Source organism: Nomascus leucogenys, chromosome 16 (assembly GCF_006542625.1).
Source record: "Nomascus leucogenys isolate Asia chromosome 16, Asia_NLE_v1, whole genome shotgun sequence".
NCBI classification, from domain to species: Eukaryota; Metazoa; Chordata; class Mammalia; order Primates; family Hylobatidae; genus Nomascus; species Nomascus leucogenys.
In genome coordinates, this window is record NC_044396.1 from 49,946,025 (window position 1) to 49,968,733 (window position 22,709).

General features: G+C 39.0%; 1 protein-coding gene across 1 annotated transcript in view; it reads right to left on the reverse strand.

The window, feature by feature from the left end:
* ASPH (aspartate beta-hydroxylase) overlaps positions 1-22,709 on the reverse strand; it is a 218,742-nt gene that overhangs the window by 67,111 nt on the left and 128,922 nt on the right. Inside the window, exons 15-16 of the mRNA XM_030795402.1 lie at positions 14,066-14,151; positions 8,717-8,803 (exon numbers count right to left, since the gene is read on the reverse strand). Coding sequence (XP_030651262.1) covers positions 8,717-8,803; positions 14,066-14,151 — 173 coding nt within the window. The remainder of the gene's footprint in view (positions 1-8,716; positions 8,804-14,065; positions 14,152-22,709) is intronic.

A 22,709-nucleotide genomic window follows, 5' to 3' on the forward strand; every position in this document is an offset into this window, starting at 1 on the left:
GTGCAGTGGAGGGGGGGAAAGGGAAGACCAAGGGAGGGCATCAGGTAAAGTAGGGCCTGGCAAGATACTGACAATTCTAGTACATGAAGTGAGATGGGAAGACAATAGGGGCTGTTGAAATGATCTGATGTATGTGTTGGGATCATGGTGGCAGCTGTATGGAGAACAGACTGAGAAGCTGGGAGAGGCAGAACAATCCAGCAGGAATCCAGGTGTGGGATGGTTATGGCTTGGACTAAGGTAGCAGTAATGGAAGTGGTAATAAGTGGTCAGATTATAGATACATTTTGAAAGTCAGAGCCAACAGATTTGCTGATGGTCTAAATGTAGGGTGTGAGAAAAGGGGAGAGAGAAAAACCAAGACTGAACAAGGTTTGGGCTTCAGTGATTACTGGATGAACTGTCATTCCTTGAGAATGGCAAGAAAGGGCAGAAGCAGGTTTGGGGGCAGTATAGAATCAGGAGATTTGTTTTGGATATATTAAACCTAAAATGCCTGTAAGATATCCAAATGGAGTTATTGACCAAGAAGGGGCATATATGAGTCTGAAGTTCAGGAGGGAGGTCAGAGTAAGAGACGTTAAGTGTGGGAATCATCAAGGATGAAGACGGTATGTAAAGCTAGGAAGCTAGAAGCATTTGAGAGTGTAGACAGAGAAAAGAAGCGGTCCAAGAACTGAATCCTAAAGAACTCCAATGTTTAAAGGTCATTAGAGATCAGAATAACAAGGGAGGAGCAGCAAAAAGGAGGGAGCACCAGAGTACGGCAGGTTCAAGAGAACACGAGATGGAAGGAGGTGGAGATAACTCTTTCGAAGAGTTTCACTGTAAAGGGGAGCAGAAAAATGAGCCAGCTGGCAGAGGGTAATGTGCAGATAAGGGGGGTTCTTTAAGGATGGGAAATAGTATAGCATGTTTCCAAGGAGACGCAAGAGACTCAGTAGAGAGGGAAAATCTGATGATACAGAAGGAGACACAAAAATTACAGGGATGTCCTTCAGCAGGTGAGAGAGGAACAGGGACCAGAATAGTCCATCTGTGCTAACAGGAGGGAAGGCAGAGCATATGGGCGCAGGTAGAGGATGGCTGTTAGCATAGTAGCAGCATCATGTGGAAATTGTCTGGATATTTCTATTTTCTTAACGAAATAAGAATCAACATTCTTAGCTGGAAACTGAGAATGGGGAGCAAAATACTGGAGGCAGGAAGAGAGAGGAGAATGTGTAAAATGTCATCAATATCTCATCAGATTTAGGAGGCTACAATCTGAAGATGATTATTTGAGGAAAAATGATTCTGGCTAGACGCTAAAAGTAGCATACATATTTTTTTCTCAGAATATTTAAACATGTTTATGTTGTTAAAATGTGTGCTGTAGTTAATATATAGATGTATGCAGAACCAAAATAAAATATCGCTCCATAACTTGAGGGCACAGTAAGAAAATGACCCATCCCTCCCATATCCCAAAGTAAAAAACAAACAAACAAACAAACCTAAGAATCAGCACAAATTGACAAAATAAGACAACTATGGGATTTTTTTTTCACAAAATAACACATCAATGAAATAACTTGATAATATGAACTGATTAGGATAAGTTACCCAAGATGATGAGAACTAGAATTAAAGCAGTAGTGATAGAAGTGGACAGATTTATGAGAAAGAAAACTTGGCAGGATAAAAATCTCTAGATTAGAAAAGGAAATTCACCCTTGCTAAATGGAGATATGCTCCAAACCATTCACTATCTTTGGAAGTCTGTAAATGGTCTCCAGAATAGTCTTACTTACCAGGAGACAAAGTCCAGTGTCAATGACCCACACTGATCATGATGCTGGCATGGCCTTCTATCATATATTCATATACTAGCTCTTCTGTATAGGTATCAGCTCCTTGTGAGTTTTGTTATAGTGAGTTAACTCCCCAGAATATGAATGGTGATAGACAACTTTGCAGAAACACAGAGTTCCAGACCTGAGAGTCCTTTCAAAACCGTCTACAGATGTTCACTGACTTTCGATGGGGTTACACCTCATCGTAAGCTGAAAACATTGTAAGTCAAAAATGTATTTAATACAGATAACCTACTGAACATCCTAGCTTAGCAGAGCCTACATTAAATGTGCTCAGAAAACTTACTCAGCCTACATTTGTGCAAAATTACCTAGCATACGGCCTATCTTATAATAAAATGTTGAATATCTCATGTAATTTATTGGATACTATACTGAAGTACAGTTTCTACTCAATGTGTATCACTTTCACACCATTACAAAGCTGGAAAATTGTTAAGAAAAACCATTGTAAATTGTAAACCATCTGTGGTTCACTCTCTTCATTTTGAACCTACAGAGTGCCCAAAAAGATCCCGGAACTGGAGGTCTCTGTAGCATTAGTGGGAGGACAAACGCCCACCAAGACAGTCCTTTCTTTATTGAGATTGGAATAAACATCTTTAAACTCAATCTGAAAAGGGAGAGAGATAGTTTAATCTGTATGCCTTGTCCCCTCTCTGGTGCCCCAGGGCCCTTTGTTTTAATGAAGTATTAACATTTACAACTTGCAGAATTAGAAAAATATCACTACTAAAATGGCACATAATTCTTTATAATCTCTTGAATCAAACTGATAGGCACTTGCACTGAAAATTCTACAGATTGATTTTTATCAGTTTAGCGACTGTAGATAAAACAAGCTAAGCTGAAACTGAATATTTGTTACAGGATGTTAACATCTCAAAGACTTTTGTTGACTCTAACTAATTCACCCAACCAATCTTCCTATGAGGTGTCATTTTCTGCCTCAAAGGCATTAATGGTTTGTGAAAGATAATAAAGTGAATTGAGTTTATATTTTAATATTTTGTGTCCAATGTTCAGGGAACTTGATCAAAATTAATTTTGGTGATATGAAGAAAAAGACAATATCAGTGCTACTTTAGAAATGAGAGATACTATAGTTCATATATGACTTAACGTTGCTAAATTTTAAAAATTTGTTGGAATATTCCAAAGTAATTGTTTAATCTGCTAACAAAGAATGAAAAAGTCATAATTTCTTCCTACAAAACCCATCTTCTGTTGAATTTTTATTTTTAAAACTACTATGAATTTGAAGTTTCCTTTAAAGTACTCTATTAAAATTTAATTTACCATGCCTAAATTTTGCTGTATGCCACATTAATATTAATAGCAACAACACATTGAAGCATAATAGCTTAGAGATAAAAGATATTGCTTGAAGCCTAAATCTCAATCTTCTACTGTGAAATAAGGATACACAGTCATCCTTAGTTATATACTGGAGATTAGTTCCAAGACCACCACCATCACTGCCGCACTGCAATACCTCAGTCTGCAGATGCTCAGGTTCCTGATATAAAATAGTACAGTATTTGCATATTACCTATGCGTATCCTCCTGTATAATTTAAATCATCACTAGATTACTTATTATACCCAATACAATGTAACTTCTATGTAAATAGTTGTTATATTGTATCATTTTTATTTGTATTATTTTAATTGTTGCATTGCTATTTTTTTTTTTCTGAATATTTTCAATCCGTGGTTGGTTGAATCCACGGATATGGAACACGAGGATTCGGAGGGCTGACTGTAAATATAACAATCACACTGTTTCAAGAGCACTTCATTTACTTAGACTTTGGTACTCACAATTAATATTACATATAAGGAAAACTTCTAAAGTATAAAACATTTTTGCCATAATTAAATTAGCATTTGCATAAACCATTTTTCTCTCTAGTTAATATGCTTCTCTTAATGAAATGACTTAATACTAGTGACAAAAAACACTACTTATTTGAATAGGCATGATCTTTTTGGTAACAAACACACTCTTACTTAATAGCAAAATGATTTAGCAATTTTAGAGAATTACTGACCAAATTAATTTATAAAAACCATACAGTTGCTGTCTGCTAAAGTTGGTCTGTACCGTGGACAAGAGGAACTTATTTGAATCAATTTTTCACAAATTTAATTAAAATCAAATTAATAAAAAATATATTGATTACTTTTTAATGGAGTAATCAATATATATATCAGTAATAAGAAGATACTGAGCATCTGGATCTCAAGTGATCACCACCTTCAGTTCAGAACAAAATTCACTTGTTTTATCTACAGCTGAGTGAGTTCCTGTGTGTGTCCTGCACAAATGTCTGCATGGACCTTCTCCAGACGGGTGCTCTCAGCATCTCCTCTGTCTGGAAAATTTCTGCACTCTGAATCTACCATTTCCCAGCAGGGTTGACAATCTTGACCTCTAGGCAGATCTGTTGGAGCTTTACCTCCTGGCACATTTTGATATCCTGCCCTGTCTTTTCCTCCAAGTTCCAGGCTCTGTGAATCCAATGGTCTACTTGACTTGTCCACCTGAATGTCTCATAGGCATCACACACTTAATAAGAGCAACAGCAAACTCTTGAACTCTTGACTTCTGCATCACTGCAGACTTGCTCTTCCTGGTCAGTAACTGGTATTATCCTCTACTCAGCTGGCCGAACCAAAAACTCAGGGGTCAGCCTTGAGTCCTCTTCCTCTGATATTTTTACATCTAATCCCTCCTCAAGTCCTTTCAGCTCCACCACCTGCCCACTTCCCTCATCTCCATGGCCGTGACCGCAGTCCAAGCCACCAGCATCTCTTGTGTACACTTGCAATAGCCTTCTATTCTTTTTGTATCTACTTTTGCCTCCATAGTCCATTTTCCACTCAGTAACCAAAGCAAACTTTATAAAAAACAACCAGACTGTTGGCACAAGGATGCCCTCTCTCACCACTCCTATTCGACATAGTATTGGAAGTTCTGGCCAGGGTAATCAGGCAAGAGAAAGAAATAAAGCGTATTCGAATAGAAAGAAAGGAAGTCAAATTGTCTCTGTTTGCAGATGACATGATTGTATATTTAGAAAACCCCATCATCTCACCCCTAAAACTCCTTAAGCTGATAAGCAACTTCAGCAAAGTCTCAGGATACAAAATCAGTGTGCAAAAATCACAAGCATTCCTATATACCAATAATAGACAAACAGAGAGCCAAATCATGAGTGAACTCCCATTCACAATTGCTACAAAGAGAATTAAACACCTAGGAATACAACTTACAAGGGATGTGAAGGACCTCTTCAAGGAGAACTACAAACCACTGCTCAAGGAAATAAGAGAGGACACAAACAAATGGAAAAACATTCCATGCTCCTGGATAGGAAGAATCAATATCGTGAAAATAGCCATACTGCCCAAAGTAATTTATAGATTAAATGCTATCCCCATCAAGCTACAATTGACTTTCTTCACAGCATTAGAAAAAAACTACTTTAAATTTCATGTGGAACCAAACAAGAGCCATATAGCCAAGACAATCCTGAGCAAAAAGAACAAAGCTTGGAGGCATCACACTACCTGACTTCAAACTATACTACAAGGCTATAGTAACCAAAACAACATTGTACTGGTACCAAAACAGATATATAGACCAATGGAACAGAACAGAGGCCTCAGAAATAACACCACACATCTACAACCATCTGATCTTTAACAAACCTGACAAAAACAAGCAATGGGGAAAGGATTCTCTATTTAATAAATGGTGTTGGGAAAACTGGCTAGCCATATGCAGAAAACTGAAACTGGACCCTTTCCTTGTACCTTATACAAAAATTAAAGACTTAAATGTAAGACCTAAAACCATAAAAACCCGAGAAGAAAACTTAGGCAATACCATTCAGGACATAGGCATGGGCAAAGACTTCATGACTAAGACACCAAAAGCAATGGTAACAAAAGCCAAAATTGACAAATAGGATAAAACTAAACTAAAGAGCTTCTGCACAGCAAAAGAAACTATCATCAAAGTGAACAGGTAACCTACAGAATGGAAGAAAATTTTTGCAATCTACCTCTCTGAGAAAGAGCTAATATCCAGAATCTACAATGAACTCAAACAAATTTACAAGAAAAAAACAAACAACCCCATCAAAAAGTGGGTGAAGGATATGAACAGACACTTCTCAAAAGAAGACATTTATGTGGCCAACAAACATGAAATAAAGCTCATCATCACTGGTCATTAGAGAAATGCAAATCAAAACCAAAATGAGATACCATCTCACACCAATTAGAATGGCAATCATTAAAAAGTCAGGAAACAACAGATTATAGAGAGGATGTGGAAAAATAGGAATGCTTTTACACTGTTGGTGGGAGTGTAAATTAGTTCGACCACTGTGGAAGACAGTGTGGTAATTCCTCAAGGATCTAGAACCAGAAATACTATTTGACCCAGCAATCCCATTACTGGGTATATACCCAAAGGATTATAAATCATTCTACTATAAAGACACATGCACATGTATGTTTATTGTGGCACTATTTACAATAGCAAAGACTTGTAACCAACCCAAATGCCCACCAATGATAGACTGGATAAAGAAAATGTGGCATATATACACCATGGAATACTATGCAGCCATAAAAAAGGATGAGTTCATGTCTTTTGCAGGGACATGGATGAAGCTGGAAACCGTCATTCTCAGCAAACTAACACAGCAACAGAAAACCAAATACCACATGTTCTCACTCATAAGTGGGAGTTGAACAATGAGCACACATGGACACAGGGAGGGCAACATCACACATGGGGCCTGTCAGGGGTGGGGGGCTAGGGGAGGGATAGCATTAGGAGAAATAGCTAATATAGGTGATGGGTTGATGGGTGCAGCAAACCACCATGGCATGTGTATACCTATGTAACAAACCTCCATGTTCTGCACATGTATCCCAGAACTTAAAGTATAAAAACAAACAAATAAACAAAACCCTAAAAAACAAACAAACCCTCCCATGGCTTCTCAGAACATGTAGAATAAAATCTGCAAGGCCGCAGCCTCCTTGATCCTTGCTTCCCTGCCCCCAGCATGCGCTTCTTTCTTTCCTCAGGCTTATCCCAAGATTGTTTTCCTGCCTCAAAGCCTTTGACTTGCTGCTTTCTCTTGCCTGGATAGCTCCTTCTAGTAATATAACCTCCTCACATCTCAGCCACATGTTGCCTCCCTAGAGAGACCTTTCCTGCCCAACTTGTCCAAAGCGCTGTCTGCCCTGTTCTTTCAGTCATGTTACCTGCAGCCAAAAATATCTTAATAGGTATGCTCTTTATTCCATTACATTTTCTTATTTTCTTTACAGCATGTCTTATTAGGTAAGATGATCTAACATATTTATTCTTAATACTGTATAACGTTCTTTAAGTACATATTTATTTATAAAGACTTTCAGGGCATTGCTCAAATGTCACCTCCTTGATGAGACCTTTCCCTGCCACCTTTCATACCACGTCAACCCCCTCACATGTCTATTGGCTGTTCTCTGTTTTCTTTATCCTCTGCTTAGCACTTAGCCCTAGAAAGCACACACATTGGACTTACTTGTCTTATGCATTGTCTTCCCCTTTACAATGGAAACTCTGTAAGCGCTAGGGCTTTTAAAATATGTTCTACTGATGGCTGTATCTCTAATGCTTAGAACAGGGCCTAGCACACAGTGGGCTTTCACCAAATATTCGTTAATAAGTAAAAAAATCTTCCACTGGAATCCACAAGAATGTTCATTGTATTGTATTGTAATTATTTTTAAATTTTCTGTATATTATGATGTTTTGACATCTTAAAAAACTTCTCTGGCTGCGGAGAGACTGCCCTGAGCTAGACAATTCTGAGATGGCCAGTGCTCAGCCAGGAGAAAGCTTTTGATATGCAAACTAACCAATCCAGAGCCACGCCTCCTCTACTTTAATCATCTCAGGGCCAGGTACCACCCCTGTAGGCTGAAATTATTCAAACCAGCCAGTCCTAAACTGTTCACCCTGCCCTACTTTGCCTTTTCCATGGAAACCTCAATAAAGGCTACGGCCAAACCTTCCCCTCGCTCTTGCGTACCATCCCCTGATCACCTTGAGTCTTTCCCATGTAGCCCTGTGTGGCACGCTGGGCCTCCTGTCTCTAGGACTTGTGAGCATAATAAACTTTGCTTTTTCCTAATCCTGTCCTGTGAGACCTCTTGTACCTGCACCTGACTAACCATCTCATAAAAGAATACAAAACAGACATTCCCAGGGCCTAAAACACTGACATACAGTGTGTTTATGCAGTTACAGGTGAATGGGGACATGCTTCATGAAATAAGTTGGAAACTAGAGAAAGCCAGATAAGAAAGGAGATGGTGGGAGATGAGGATAAAGGTAGCTGCTAAGAAATGAGTCTGTTGGAAAAAACTATAGAGACATCGAAGAATGTTCCACTTCATATTTTAGAAAGGTCTTTCCTAAGCATACTTGCAACCTCCAGTTATAAAACTGAGAGTCTGAAAGCTCTGAGGAGCCTCAAGTGAACATTGTATGGTGGGATTAGATGGAATGGGACATGAGGGGATGGTAAATCAATGACAAAAATGTTACTCTTTATTTTCTTTTCAAAGCCAGAGAGAAGTCAAATGGAGGGGGAGCAGAAAAAAAAATGTTACTAAATTCAGCAGTATGCAATAGTGATAATTGTATTTCTTGCTTATGCATATACATGAGAAACTGATTCTGTATAGAAATTAGAAAGGGAAAATAGTGAGGAGTAAAAAATTCAATTACACAAAACACATGAACATCAAAAAAGTGTCCTAAGGAGAAGGGTCTCAGAATACCTGTGCCTTCCCATATCTTGCTCGTGGACTCTGAGGGTATTTGCGTACTAGTTCTTTAAATGCATTCACTGCTTCCTCAATTTTTCCCTGTTAGAAAGACAAAATTACAAAAATAAAATAAATTAAAATGCATAATCAATCAATATTGTTATTTTAATATTCAGCAAGTGGTTTTGTCAGAATTTCCTAGATTCCATCCTGAGTGTAAAGATAGTTTTATCTAAGATTTTAAAAACAGCTATATTAAGGCAAACAGAAAACTAGTAATGAACACATATTTACTTAATTTTTAAAAAGACCGAAGGACAGAAAACCAAACACCACATGTTCTCACTCATAGGTGGGAATTGAACAATGAGAACACATGGACACAGGGTGGGGAACATCACACACTGGGGCCTGTTGTGGGGTGGGGGGAGGGGGGAGGGCTAGCATTAGGAGATATACCTAATGTAAATGATGAGTTAACGGGTGCAGCACACCAACATGGCACATGGATACTGTATACATATGTAACAAACCTGTACATTGTACACATGTACCATAGAACTTAAAGTATAATAATAAAAGCATAAATAAATAAATAAAATGACAAAAAAAAGAAAATGGCAAGGATGCCCAATCTCACACACACACACAAAAAGACAGACACCTGATAAATGATGTAATATGTGGTTTTGCTAAAGAAATTGAATTCTCCTCCAATATAAGTACAGGTTCTACCTATGTTCTAAAATATTGTATTAGTCTGTTTTCACACTGCTATAAAAAATACCTGAGACTGGATAACTTATAAAGGAAAGAGGTTTAATTGAATCACAGTTCCACATGGCTGGGGAGGCCTGAGGAAACTTGCGATCGTGGCAGAAGGCAAAGAGGAATCAAGGACCTTCCTCACATGGTGGCAAGAGAGAGAAGAGTGAGGAGCGAAGGGGGTAGAGCCCCTTATAAAACCATCAGATCTCATGAGAACTTACTCACTATCATGAGAACAGCATGGGGGAAACTGCCCCCTTGATCCAATCACCTTCCACCAGGTCTCTCTCTAGGCACATGGGGATTATGGAGATTACAATTTGAGATGGGATTTGGGTGGGGACACAGTGAAACCATATCATTCCACCCCTGATCCCTCCCAATTCTCATGTCCTCACATTTCAAAACACAACCATGCCTTTACAACAGTCCCCCAAAAGCTTAACTCATTCCAGCATAAACCCAAAGTCAAAGTCCAAAGTCTCATCTGAGACAAGGCAAGTCCCATCCACTTAGAAGCCTGTAAAATCAAAAGCAAATCAGTTACTTCTAAGATACAATGGGGGTACAGGTATTGGATAAATGCTCCCATTCAAAATGGGAGAAATTGGCCAAAACAAAGGGGCTTCAAGTTCCATGCAAGTCTGAAATCCAGTGTGGCAGTCATTAAATTTTAAAGCTCTGAAATCACCTCCTTTGACTCCATGTCTCACATCCGGGTCACGCTGATACAAGTGGTGGGCTCTCATGGTCTTGGGCAACTCCACCCCTGTGGCTTTGCAGGGTACAGTCCCCCTCCCAGCTGCTTTCATGGGCCTATCTTAGGTATCTGCGGCTTTTACAGGCACACAGTACAAGCTGTTGGTGGATCTACCATTCTGGGGCCTGCAGGATGGTGGCCCTCTTCTCACAACTCCACTAGGCAGTGCCCCAGTGGGGACTCTATGTGGGGGATCCAACCCCACATTTCCCTTCTACACTGCCCTAGCAGAGGTTCTCCATGAGGGCTCGACCCGTACAGCAAACTTTTGCTTGGACATCCAGGCAATTCAATACACATCCTCTGAAATCTAGGCAGAGGTTCCCAAACCTCAATTCTTGACTTCTGTGTACCTGCAGGCCCAGTATTGAAATCTGTGTTACTCTTCGATGGCATCTGTAACAAACTAACACAAACTTGATGGCTTAAAACAAGAGAACTTTGCTCTCTTGCAGTTTTGCAGAACAGATTTCCAGAATTAGTTTCTCTGGGATGAAATCAAGATGGTGGCAGGGCTGTGCTCTCTCCAGAGGTTTTACTGGAATATTTGTCCTTGTCTATTCCCAGTATTTCTTGATTTGTGGATGGATCACTCCAATATCCAATTCTGTCTTCATACTGCTTTCTTTCTCCTCTGTGTGTGCTACTTTTTATTTTGTCTGCATCAAATTTCTCTCTGTCCCTCTCTTATGAGGAAACATGATTGCATTTAAGGCCCACCTGGATAATCCAGGATAATCTCTCTATCTCAATGTCCTTAATCACATCTGCAATGATCCTTTTCCCAAATAACATAACATTTACAGGTTCCAGACACATATCTTTTGGGGGTCTATTTTCAGCCTAGTATGCACCCCATGCAACTTAAATTGCAAATGTCAAAGCTATTTCAATGATAATTGTGCTAAATGTACTAATATCAGACTTAAAACATAAGAATAACAATGTTCATAACAAATTTGATAAGGTGTGATATTCCTGCTTGACACTGCCAAGCTGTTAAAATAATGGGATATTTTGGCTCTGTCTGCAGCATCCTTTGAATCCCTGCAAGACAGAGGCTCTGAGACTTTCCTGAGGGGCCATCAGTCTTGCTTTCACTTCAGTTGGCTGGCAAAGTAAATGTGTTTGCTTTTAGTCTGAAAGAATTTCCCTTCCCTGAGTTCTTGTATAGCTCCTAACACTATTGCTCAATTCTTATTTAAAAACTCAGCTGCAAGACACACAGTGTTTGAAGAATTGCTGAAAATGATCTGTTCCTCAACATAGCTTATAACGTTGTCCTAGGACCAAGACAGTTCATGGGAGAGACATGCATGTAGTCCACACTGTGTTGACATGAGGCCAATGGGCTGTGCGGAAGGATAATAAGATACATTCCTGCAGCTGCATGGTAGAATAATCCAATGGTATATGTCAGGGGGGAAGTAGGAAGTTTTGCATCCATCAGTATACCTTTTATGAAGATCTACAGCCAAATGTTTCTCTCTGGACTTGGAGCAGAACAGCTCTTCTGATGAACAATATTAATCTTATCTTCTGATTCTGTTTTCCATGTTGTTCCTCGAGGAATTGTTGACTTCATTCCTAGCATGGTTTAGAGCCGGTGGTGTGAACTTTCAGGTATTTGATTACATTTTCTTTACACCCTCCCCACCTCTTTAAAAATCACTTACAATGCTGTAATAAATGATTCCAACAAGTAAGCAAATATATTTCAGTATATCATTTCAAACCCTTTTTCCAGAGGTAGGAAAGCATTTTAAACAATAAATATTATTATTTTTTAAAATAGAGGATTGGAATATAATCTGATCTATACTTTTCTGGGGGGATAAAAAGCGAACACATACTTTCATGTAACGTAGTCCTTGAGCCTAAGGCATGCACTGAGGCTGCACTGGCTCTGTGTGGAGTGGGTGTTAGTTGGCCTCGGCTGGTCCAGTGCACTAAGGTGCATCCTCTGAAAATACTAGCCATAAAAACAACCCTAAAAGACTGAATTATGTTGATGAGTCAGTCAATAACATAGCTTCCTGTTGTTTCAGAAGCAAGAACTGTATGTGGGGCTACTTCTTCCTCTTTTATTTCCCTGGTATAAATTCAAGATGCTCCTTGAGAAAAATATAACTTCTCCAAAGGAGCAACACTGCAGAATACCCCATAACTGAGCCCTCCTTTATCATTCATATAATTACATTAAAATCTTTCTCTAAAGCTGCTCATATGTTTTTTACACTGAAAGTCACCTGTGCAATAGGCACTCCCATTTTTATATATGACATTTAGTACAGAGAAAGTGGAGGTTGCCAAAGGAGGTGGCAGAAAAAGATTATTGCTTCAGTTCTATTAAGAAATACAAACTGACCACAAACAGTAGATAGCTTCACTTCATAAAGTTTAACAAGACAGTTAACTTCCTTGTTTACCATCAGAAAGTAGGAATCATTCCACGTGGTTAGATTTAAGGGAAGTGAACAATGACTTTGCTGCAGTATTCTTTGGAGTTACTATGTTTTTATTGGCAAAACTTGGCTTTGGAGCCTCACCTAACGCCAGTTCCAAAAGCCTTTATGCTTGTTGGTACACTTTCAATAAACATGCGGACATACATTCTTGTCCCATTTTAGTTCCTAACGAGTGTTTTTATTGTTGTTTGTTTACTTAAAGTCCACTTGTTCCTTTTTTATTGCAGCCAATGTCTACTGATTAAAAAGCCTATTACAGGAAAACTAATGAACATTACAGAGTCTACATTCAAGTGCAGAGCAACAAATTTCTGCCAAAAACAAGGAGATGATTAATTGAAGATATGATTAAATACATTATAATAAATATTTTTGCACCTGATAATTAGATGATATGACCAAGGTAAGGAAACAAACAACTTAAATCCAGTTTCAATTTATTGTTTTCAAAATTGCAATATCTATAAAGAAATGCAAGTACTATTTCAAATATATTGATAAATTAAAACATAAATAAATTACCCTGAAAACTGGAGGTGCCTGAGGTTAACCCTAAGTAAGAAGAATGTCATTTCATCTACCAATTACTATCCTGAGTAATGGACTGACCCAGTTTTTCTTTTTGCATCAAGGAGCTATAAAATTAAAAACTTCCACTTCTATGATACTTGACAGTGTTATTATTATTATTATTATTATTATTATTATTATTTTAATCTCATTTATGGCTCATGCGTGTAATCCCAGCACTTTTGGAGGTTGAGACGGGTGGATCACTTGAGGTCAAGAGTTCAAGACCAGCCTGGGCAACATGGTGAAACCCTGTCTCTACTAAAAATACAAAAATTAGCCAGGCATGGTGGTGAGCACCTGTAATCCCAGCTACTCAGGAGGAGAACTGCTTAAACTCAGGGAGCAGAGGTTCCAGTTAGCCGAGACTGTGCCACTGCACTTCAGCCTGGGCAGAGGCTCTGTCCAAAAAAAAAAAAAAAAAAATTCTCATTTGATCTTTAAAAAACCTCAATTAGGAGGTAGAAAGAATATTTATCATTATCATGTCTGTAAGAAAACTAACACCCAGAATAGCCAAGTGATTTCCCCAAAGCTACGTTAACTAGAATGTGATGGAGGTAGGCTGACACCCACATCAGCTGGCCTGAAGGAAAGTTCTATTTCTCTTTGGCCATGTGGTAGCAATTCTCTTCCATCTGATTCATTTCATGAGGAATGTTCATGTGCCTGGGGGAAAATCCACTCTATTCAACTGTTGTTTCTTTTACACTTCCTATTTTTTTTTTAACAAATCAAGAGTAATGCCTGAGTTTATTTAACAACAAAACCATTGCACAAAAAATATCAACCTACCCTTTTACGGAGTTTTTCTGCAGCATCAAGTTCAGCCTTAATAGTCTTATCAAACTTATTTAAAAGTTTAGGCTTCTTTTTCTTAACTGAAAGAAAAAAGAGATTTTTATTTTTAACTTTTTTTGGCTAGAAATAGTTATTAAGCATAACAATTTACAAGTAGTAGGAAACCTGATGTTGGTCTCCACCAAAGACCTGCAGGAGAAGGCACACTGCAGGCTCGCCTTCCATTTCCTCCCCTAGATGGTGTGATGAAGCCAGTGACTGCCAAGGAAGGCAATGCAGCCCTTACCTATCTGCTACAATGTGTTCTTGGGAGAGTGGGTGGATAGTGTATTGAAACTCTCCAGGATACTGGCTTGGTTGCTGGGATGTAAATGGTGGGTATGACTTCTAAACTCTCATAATCTACTTCTTGGCTATGTCCAAAAGATTGTTTAAAATAGTTTTTTTGAATATGTCCACAATGTTTTCTGATACAGATAAAGATGAAAATGGAACGCTCCTCTCAAGGAAGTCAAATAAAACAGAATTTCTTTGTTTAGCATTCAAGGCCCTTCCAGTGCATCCTGGACTGACCACCCCAGCTATATTCCATACTTCAGCCAAAATAGACTGCCCCATGTTCCCCAAATAAGCTTTTTGTGCCATTTCTTCTCCTTCTTTCTTTCTTTCTTAAATCAATCTTTCTTTCTTTTTTCTTTTTCTTTCTTTATCTTTCTTTTTCTTTTTTCTTTCTTTCTCTTACTTTCTTTCTTTTTATCTTTCTTTTTTTTTTTTTCTGTAGAAACAGTCTCATTATGTCGCCCAGGCTGGTCTTGAACTCCTGGCCTCAAGTGATCCTCCTGCCTTGGCCTCCCAACGTGCTGGGGTTATAGGCATGAGCCACTGTGCCCAACCTGTGCCATTTCTTATGCTACCTCATTTAAATAAAAAGCCTGTTCTTTATCTTCTTCTGTGAAAAATGTGCCTATCCTTCAACAATAAGTTCAAAACCACGCTCCTTATAAAGTTTCTCCTGAAATCACCCACACAGTACTCAGTTCCCTGCTCCACTGTGTGCCTCTTTAAGTCCACTGCACCCTGCATATCTCTGTTTTGTGGTCCTTCCCCACTAGGGGTTTTGTTATAATCCTTCATGCACTTATCTTAGTCCTAACTCTTGCAGGGCGGTACCATGTCTTAAATGCAGGCTGAATCTATTTATGTAAGCATGAATCCATTGCTTACTTAGCAAACAGTTTTTGGCTCTGTGCACAACCCCAGCACCCAGCAAACAGGAGCCCTCCTCCCGAAGGCAAGGCACACCGAGCAGGTGAGAGGGCCAGTCCTGCTGGTGCACAACTGGCAGTGCCTGCAGAATGGATGGATGCAGAGCACTTCTCGGAAGCCCCAAGTGACAAGAGTGGAAGCTTGAAGGGTAAGCAGAATGTTCTGGAGAAGAGGAGTGGTGGCAGGGAAGGGGGCAAAGCAGGAGGGATAGAGAGGAATTAAAACAATCAGAAGAGAACTTCAACAATTTTCTGACAATAAACCTACAGACGTTAATAGCTTCTTCCCTATCTTGTCACAAAGGAAGAGGGGCTCTTCTTTCTAAGGTCCCCTCCCCGCCAACACACACACCTGTCCTGTGCCTTCTGAATGTCTCCTCTCAGGATCTCTCGTGTGCCCCCTGATGGGAATTTAATAGTGCGTTAAATAATACCAAAGTTTCTGCCATCTTACAGCAAACAAACAAACCAAGACAAACCTCAGCCTACCCTCCTCTACTTGGCACACTCCCTCCCCTCCCCTGGGGGTCACCTCTTTGTCACCTTTCCTGTCAGCACTTTGGCTTCCTCACCCACCACATGGGCAGAAGCAAGTCTTCCAGAGGAGGGAGGGCTGCGTGGTTAAGCATCAATGGCAGGGGTCTGGGTCCCAGCTCTGTCACCTCCAAGCTCTGTGACCTAAGCCAAGCTGGCACTAAACTTTTCTGGGTCTCACTTACCTCCTCTATAATATTAGGGGTGTTTTTGAGGGTTAAATCAAGATAGTATATGAAGCATTTAACACAGTGCTTGGCATACAGTAAGTGCTCAGTACCTGACAGCTATTATAATAATGGCTACGGCTTTCTGCAAATCTATTTGTTCTGTTTCTTCCTATTTTACCTGGCCCTTTGGCAGCATTTGACACAGTTGATGCCCTCCTCCTTCCTAGATGATCCCTTTCCGTGACTTTTATGTAGCCCACTCTCCCAGTGTTCTTCCTCATTCTCTAGCCTCTTGAATTTCTCTTTATTGCCTCTGTAACTCCTTCTCCCTGCTGCTCCTTGGGATGTTCTATTCTTCAGGGTCAGTCTTCAGTCTCTTGAGCAGCTTTAACTACTTAATTTCCAGCTGAACTACAAACCAACTAGTTCATTTTCTCCTGCATCACAAAAATTATAAATCCAAGCACCTATTGACACATACCTCAAACTCAGTAAATAAAAAATAGAATTTGCTATTCCTCACACATCTATTCTTTTTCATATTGACTTTATTGCAGAGAACGACACCTAATTGTCCAAATCAGAAACTTGGTTATAAAAGGCAACCAAAATAAGGGCAAAGAGAAGCACCTGGAATCATCCTAAGGAAGATGGAATGGAATCACTACTGTCTTTTTAGCACTCACTCTGCGCCAGTTGCCGGGCCACGCACTATACATAGATAACTTTTATTTTCTCAACTTCCTGAATACAGGGAATTTAACTACATGGAGAAGACCACTGAGGTTCCAAAAGGGTTAGTTACCTTGACCCCTCCCCTCTCTCACCCACATGGAAAGAAGGGGATACTTATTTCTTGTTTCCCAAGAAGAGGGAAGATTCTCCAAAACCCTTTGTCTCCTACCTCTCCCTACAGGGGATGTGATATGCCTTAATCCACTTGGTGAGTTGGTAGGAGGAACTTGAAGTTCAGTTTCACTCCTTCCCTACCTCTCAAGAGCATGCACACTGAGCTGAGCCGAGCTGACCTTCTGAGAACATTCGTGCTGAGCGGAACTGTGAGAGAGGCTCTCACATGGAAGAACTAAAGCTGTTCCATGCTGTCTGGAGCAGTGGGTATGTCCAATTCTGGGGCTCAGTGTTAAGAAATCTGTTATTCCTGATTATCCAAACCCCATCTTTCAACTTTCATCAAGTAATAAAGCTGACACTCTGATCACCTTTTAATTACTTATGCATTTGTTTGCTATGATCTTCTATTATATTTATTCGACTTTCCTTCTCTCTCCTCCCAGAAACCCTAACCCTATAATGTTGAAAGCTATATGTGTCTAAGGCAGAGACTGAAAAAATAGTGAATAATGAGCTTTAAACTGCATGCCATTATATGTTACCATATATGTTGATATGGAAAATGAATAGACATTTCTCTGTGACACAGATTGATGGTGGTAGGAGCTCATGCCTTGTCATCTCAGCACAGACTTATGTCTCCCAATTGTCCATTTTGCTTTTGTAGAAGTGTCTATCAACAGAATGACAGTGAGACCTCCAGGAAAGCCTGGTGTGCACCTGAGTAGACAGTTTCACTGTGGGCATCACCGATTTTCCCCAACATGTCTCTTGTGTTATAACATTCAAGTTAAAATAATATTTATTTAAAAGAAACTAAAAATTGGCAGTTTAGGACATCTAAAACAGTCAACAGCAAAATTATATGCTTGTTAAGGAGCAATGCTGTATCTTAGTGTCACAATATTTCAAAAACAGCACTAAAATAGACAAAATATTAAAAATCTCACAGCATGTCACCATATTATATCTTTTCATACATCTTCATATTTGATAGCTTCCAACTATTGTACCTGTCTTTGAAATTCAAATTTTATCCTATTTTTATTTTTAAGTACACAGAAAGCCTGAGGCAATTTTCCCAACTGCTAAAAACCACAGTCTCACTCTTTCTTCTCATTCTGGGGAGGCACATGTTCTACTTGTAGAAAAAATGAGTCCTCATTCAGGTTGGTGACGGGACCCTGGCGAACTCTCCAGCACTCTGGGCCTCAGCTTTCTCACCTACAAATGGGTGACGTGGGCTGCTTCTCTTAAGGTCTCTTCGAACTCAAAAGGCCTGTGCTTCTAATTTTCAGTATTTAAATTATGTTCATAGTCTTTTAAAGTACACCTATAAGGTACTAGAAAGAATTACTAATTTTGTTGCATTTGGATCTTTCAAAATGGTTTAGGAGAAAGCTATCTATGCTATATATAAATTAAAGTTTTGTTTTGTTTTGTTTTTAAATCACTGCCATTACAAGTGTTTGGCCCTTTTTCAAAAGCACAAAGAAGAAAAGAAAAAGGAGCACTTACATTTCAAATCCTTACTTCCCTTGCCATGCTGTGGTTGAAATATTAAAAGCAAATAAAATGGAAAAGAAGGAAAATAAAAGGATAGCTGAAGGAGGAAAACACTAGTAATGCATTTGTAGATTATAAAAATTACATTGACTCCTTTTCATTTCCACTTAGTTCATGGAAGATGTTTTTATACTACAGTCCATGGGGAGAAGTTGATCATCAATAAAAACAGACACAGACTCCTCATATTACTCTATGTCCTATACCCATTTCATTGAAGACAGTGAAGAAAACAGCAATTTCTGCTACAAGGTATATTTTGAAAAGCAACAATTTCCTAACTGGTCTCCCTGACTCCAGTCTGTTCCCGTGTTCTACCTTGTTCTCAGGTTCTTTTTGAAACACTGTTTATTCATGTCATTACATTGCTGAAAAGACACCCATAGATCCCCAGAACATAAAAAATAGAAATTAAATTCACTGGGATGCCCTACTAGCAATCCTGCTCCTAATCACGGACCCAAGAAAAATGAAAACATAAATCATGAAGACATACACAAAGACTTGTATGCAAATATTCACCACAGGGTTTTTAACAACAGCCCCAAAGTAGAGAAAACCGTGTCCATCAACTGGCGAATGAAAACAATCTGTGGTATGTCCATACAATGAAATACTACTCAGCAATAACACCAGTACCTGCAACAATATGGATGAATTTTAAATGCATTATGTTAAGTGAAAGTGGCCTAGTCCAAAAGGCTACTGACTAATTCCATTTAGATAGCATTCTGGAAAGCTGAAAACTGTAGTGACAGAAAACAGGTAAGTGGCTTCAGAGGCTGTGGTGGGAAAAGGGGATGACTATAAGGGCACAAAATAATTTTGGGGGTTGCAAAGTTCTATATGTTAGTTGTGGTGGATAAACTGTACATAGATGTATATGCATAAGCCAAAATTCATAGAATGCACACTATAAAAGGTAAATTTTACTGTATGTAAATTCCGTCTTAATGAACCTGACTTAACAAAAAAAGTTACAAGGCAAAGATAAGCTGCATGATTCTCAGTGAAGACTCTTACTATGTAGGTATAATAGTATGAGAAACACTTGGGAATAAAATGAGCATCCTTTTCAAAAATGAAATTAAATTTAGTTTTAAACTCTCCAAAAATCTGTTGGGAGGTAATTCACTCACCCATGTTTTAAGACACACTTACCTGCACAATAAAAGGAAAAAACCCAACATGCGAATCTAGACCTAGCTAGGCCCTCGATGACACTGGAATATTTTTTGTATTTAACATCCCAGCTACCTTTTCTACTCCAGACTGCCCTCTTCCTTACCAGCCACCAGCCTTCCAAGCACCCTACTCTTGAACTACATCAAAACACTGGCCGTTCCTCAGCATGTCGCTCTGCTGACAGTGGAGGGAGACCTAGGACTGTGGATTAGGGCCCATCTTGTTCACCGGCTTGTTTATTCACTCAAGAATTTGTTAAAGTGCCCATTTTCCAAAAATTGTGTAAGGTTCTCAGAATTCAACAGGATCTTTCTTAAGGGGGTTATAGTCTTTTGGGGAAGACATAAATGAATAATTAGTAGTTAGAGGAATGTGTGCAATTATAAGGATGAATGAGGAGTGGTACTAACCTATTTGGGAGGTGAGCATTCTTGGAGAAACTAAACACTTCTGTATACCCAGGGAAAGGTTGCATTCTGGGCAGAGGAAAGAGTATTTATTTTGTAACTCAATCACAATCAGGAACTTGAACCTTTATTGTTAGGTTGTTTTTTTGTTTATTTTGTTTTTAATGTGAAAGGCTAAAATTCCTCTCCTGCTTGGATGCTAGGGTTTGGTGCCATAACATATAAATTTTCTTATAATAAGAATCTGAGCTTTCTAGAATTTTGGAAAGCTGAAGGTGTAGATATTGCTCAGGGATCCCAGACACTGACTTGCTTTCTCCCCACATCTGAGGAAGGAACTTTATTGATGCTGAGCCTGCTTCAAGAGCCAGTAGAGTCCAAAGTGCGTGCTCTGGGAGTATAGTTTTTTCGAGAGAGGGTATACACACTGACTACAAAAGGGCAGTGGCATAGCAAGAACTGGGCTTTTGAAAACATGCAAGACAGAGAGTGGAAAACTGTGGCTCCCATCTGCACCAGTGAAGGACTCTAGATGGCCAGGGAAGCCATGCAAAGGGACGTAGCACCTGCTCCTGCCCTGGGCTGCCATTTTGCTTCTGATACAATTTTGCATGGCTGATTAAATACGGACCTTAATTTAACTGTGTGTGTGTGTGTGTGTGTGTGTGTGTGTGTGTGTGTGTGTACGAATTTCTCCCACTAGCCCATCTGAAATGCTATACTTATTCAAGGAAAATAATGTGCATCTTGAGCTCTTGCACAGTTGCATTTCCTTGAACCAGCTTTTGCCTTTCACAAATTGGCCCCAATCTCCATTTTCCTCTTCTATTAATTTCCTTTATATAGACTCTCGAATATGGCATGAACATGACACTTTTGTGGTTTTTCTCATGGTGTTTTATCTTCCTGGAAAACCCTTTCCTTTATTTCTACCAGAGAATATTCTAGATTTTAACTTTTGAGACCTAGTTTACATGTCATTTCTTCTATCAAGTCTAGGGCATCTTTAGGTGGAAAATAATCTCTCCTATGGTCATATAACATCCTATTACTATTGCTACTATATTCATTACTATTTCTAGAAATAGTAAACTCTTCAGGCTGTGTTCATGCTGGCAGTATACACACAGTGCTTGCTCAAACTCTCCCCCCTCACTCCCACCTTCCTCCCTTGCTGGATTGTTAATTTCTGAACTGTGTTACTTATAATTTACAAACAGCATTTGGCACATGGCCTGTCTTATAGGAAATCCTCAACAAATTTTCATGTTTCTAAAGGCATGAATGCATGCAGGCATGAATGAAGCAAGACATTCTAGAAGGGGATATGGCAACGTGAATTTGTAATTGGGCATATCAGCTGTCTTTAAAAAAATGAGAAAATTATAAACAACCAATACAGAAAATTACCTGAGCGTTGCTTGCTTTATAAAGAGTTCAAATCCAAAAAGTTATAATGGACAATAACGGAGGGGCCCGAAGAGAAAGACAAAAAAAAAAACAAAAAAAAACCCAGCGAGATACTTGCACCATAATCCCCATTGAAGATCTTGTAGGGAACACTGACATTTATTCCACATCTTATTCCACGTAGGTTTTTCAGTATATTGAGCAAATGGGGACACACATGGCAGAATACAAGGCACTACTAACAGTAAAGTCTTGGATTGCAAGATCCCGCTAATTTTAGAATAACAAAAACTTCCCAAAGCAACTTGCTGATATGTTCTGAGTCACTGCTTAATGCCTTAGCCAATTCTGTGCTGATAATAATAGCTGACATTTATTGAGCACTTAAGCCTTCTAGACATGTGTGACTCACCCAAGCTGCACAAATTGTAAACAGTAGGCACCAAGACTGAAGCTTGGGGTTGTCTCCAGTAGACTCCAATGTCTGTACTCTTAACCATTTTGCTGTATCTTTGGCATCTGGCCCAGAAGTCAAGAAACTAGGGTGTTCCTAAGAGTTTTAAGGGTGATGACACAGTGGAATTAAGTATTAGTATAAGTGTTATTTGTGTAAAGGAAGTAGTTGAACTTTGTATTACTTGTCTGTAAGGATAAAGGCAGTTAAATAACCATAGTAATTTTCCTTCATTTTGTGTCTCAAGATGTAGCATTTAGACATTACACAGACACATCCTGGCTTGGTAGAAGGACCACAGAGCACAAGCTTGAAGGCCAGTCTGTGAGCCTCAGTTCTGCTACTTCTGAGGCAGCTTGCTTAATTTCGTTGAGCCTTTGCTTTTTCATCCACGAAATGGGGAGAATATCTGACCTCCTTCCTACTACTGTAAAGGAAAGTCATGGCGCATAAAACATCATATAAATGTTAATTATGACTTTCATCTACAGTCTCTTATTTTTAGTTACTTTAAAATTCTGTTCTTAATTAAATGGGAAATGTGCCTCACTCTTTTTAATAAATGTTTAAGCAGTTAATTTTTTTAAAACGATCAGATTTTCTCTATGATCAGACACTTCCCTGGCAGAGATTTTGGGCAACTAATAACTTTATCACACTATACCTGTATTCAGTTTGGATTTCAAGTCAACAAAGGATTAAAGAGCTTTGAGGTCATGCTAAACTTCCCCTGCTTCCCAAACTCTAGTATGTGTTTTTAAGCAGAATCACATAAAATATTAAATACTGCTTTTG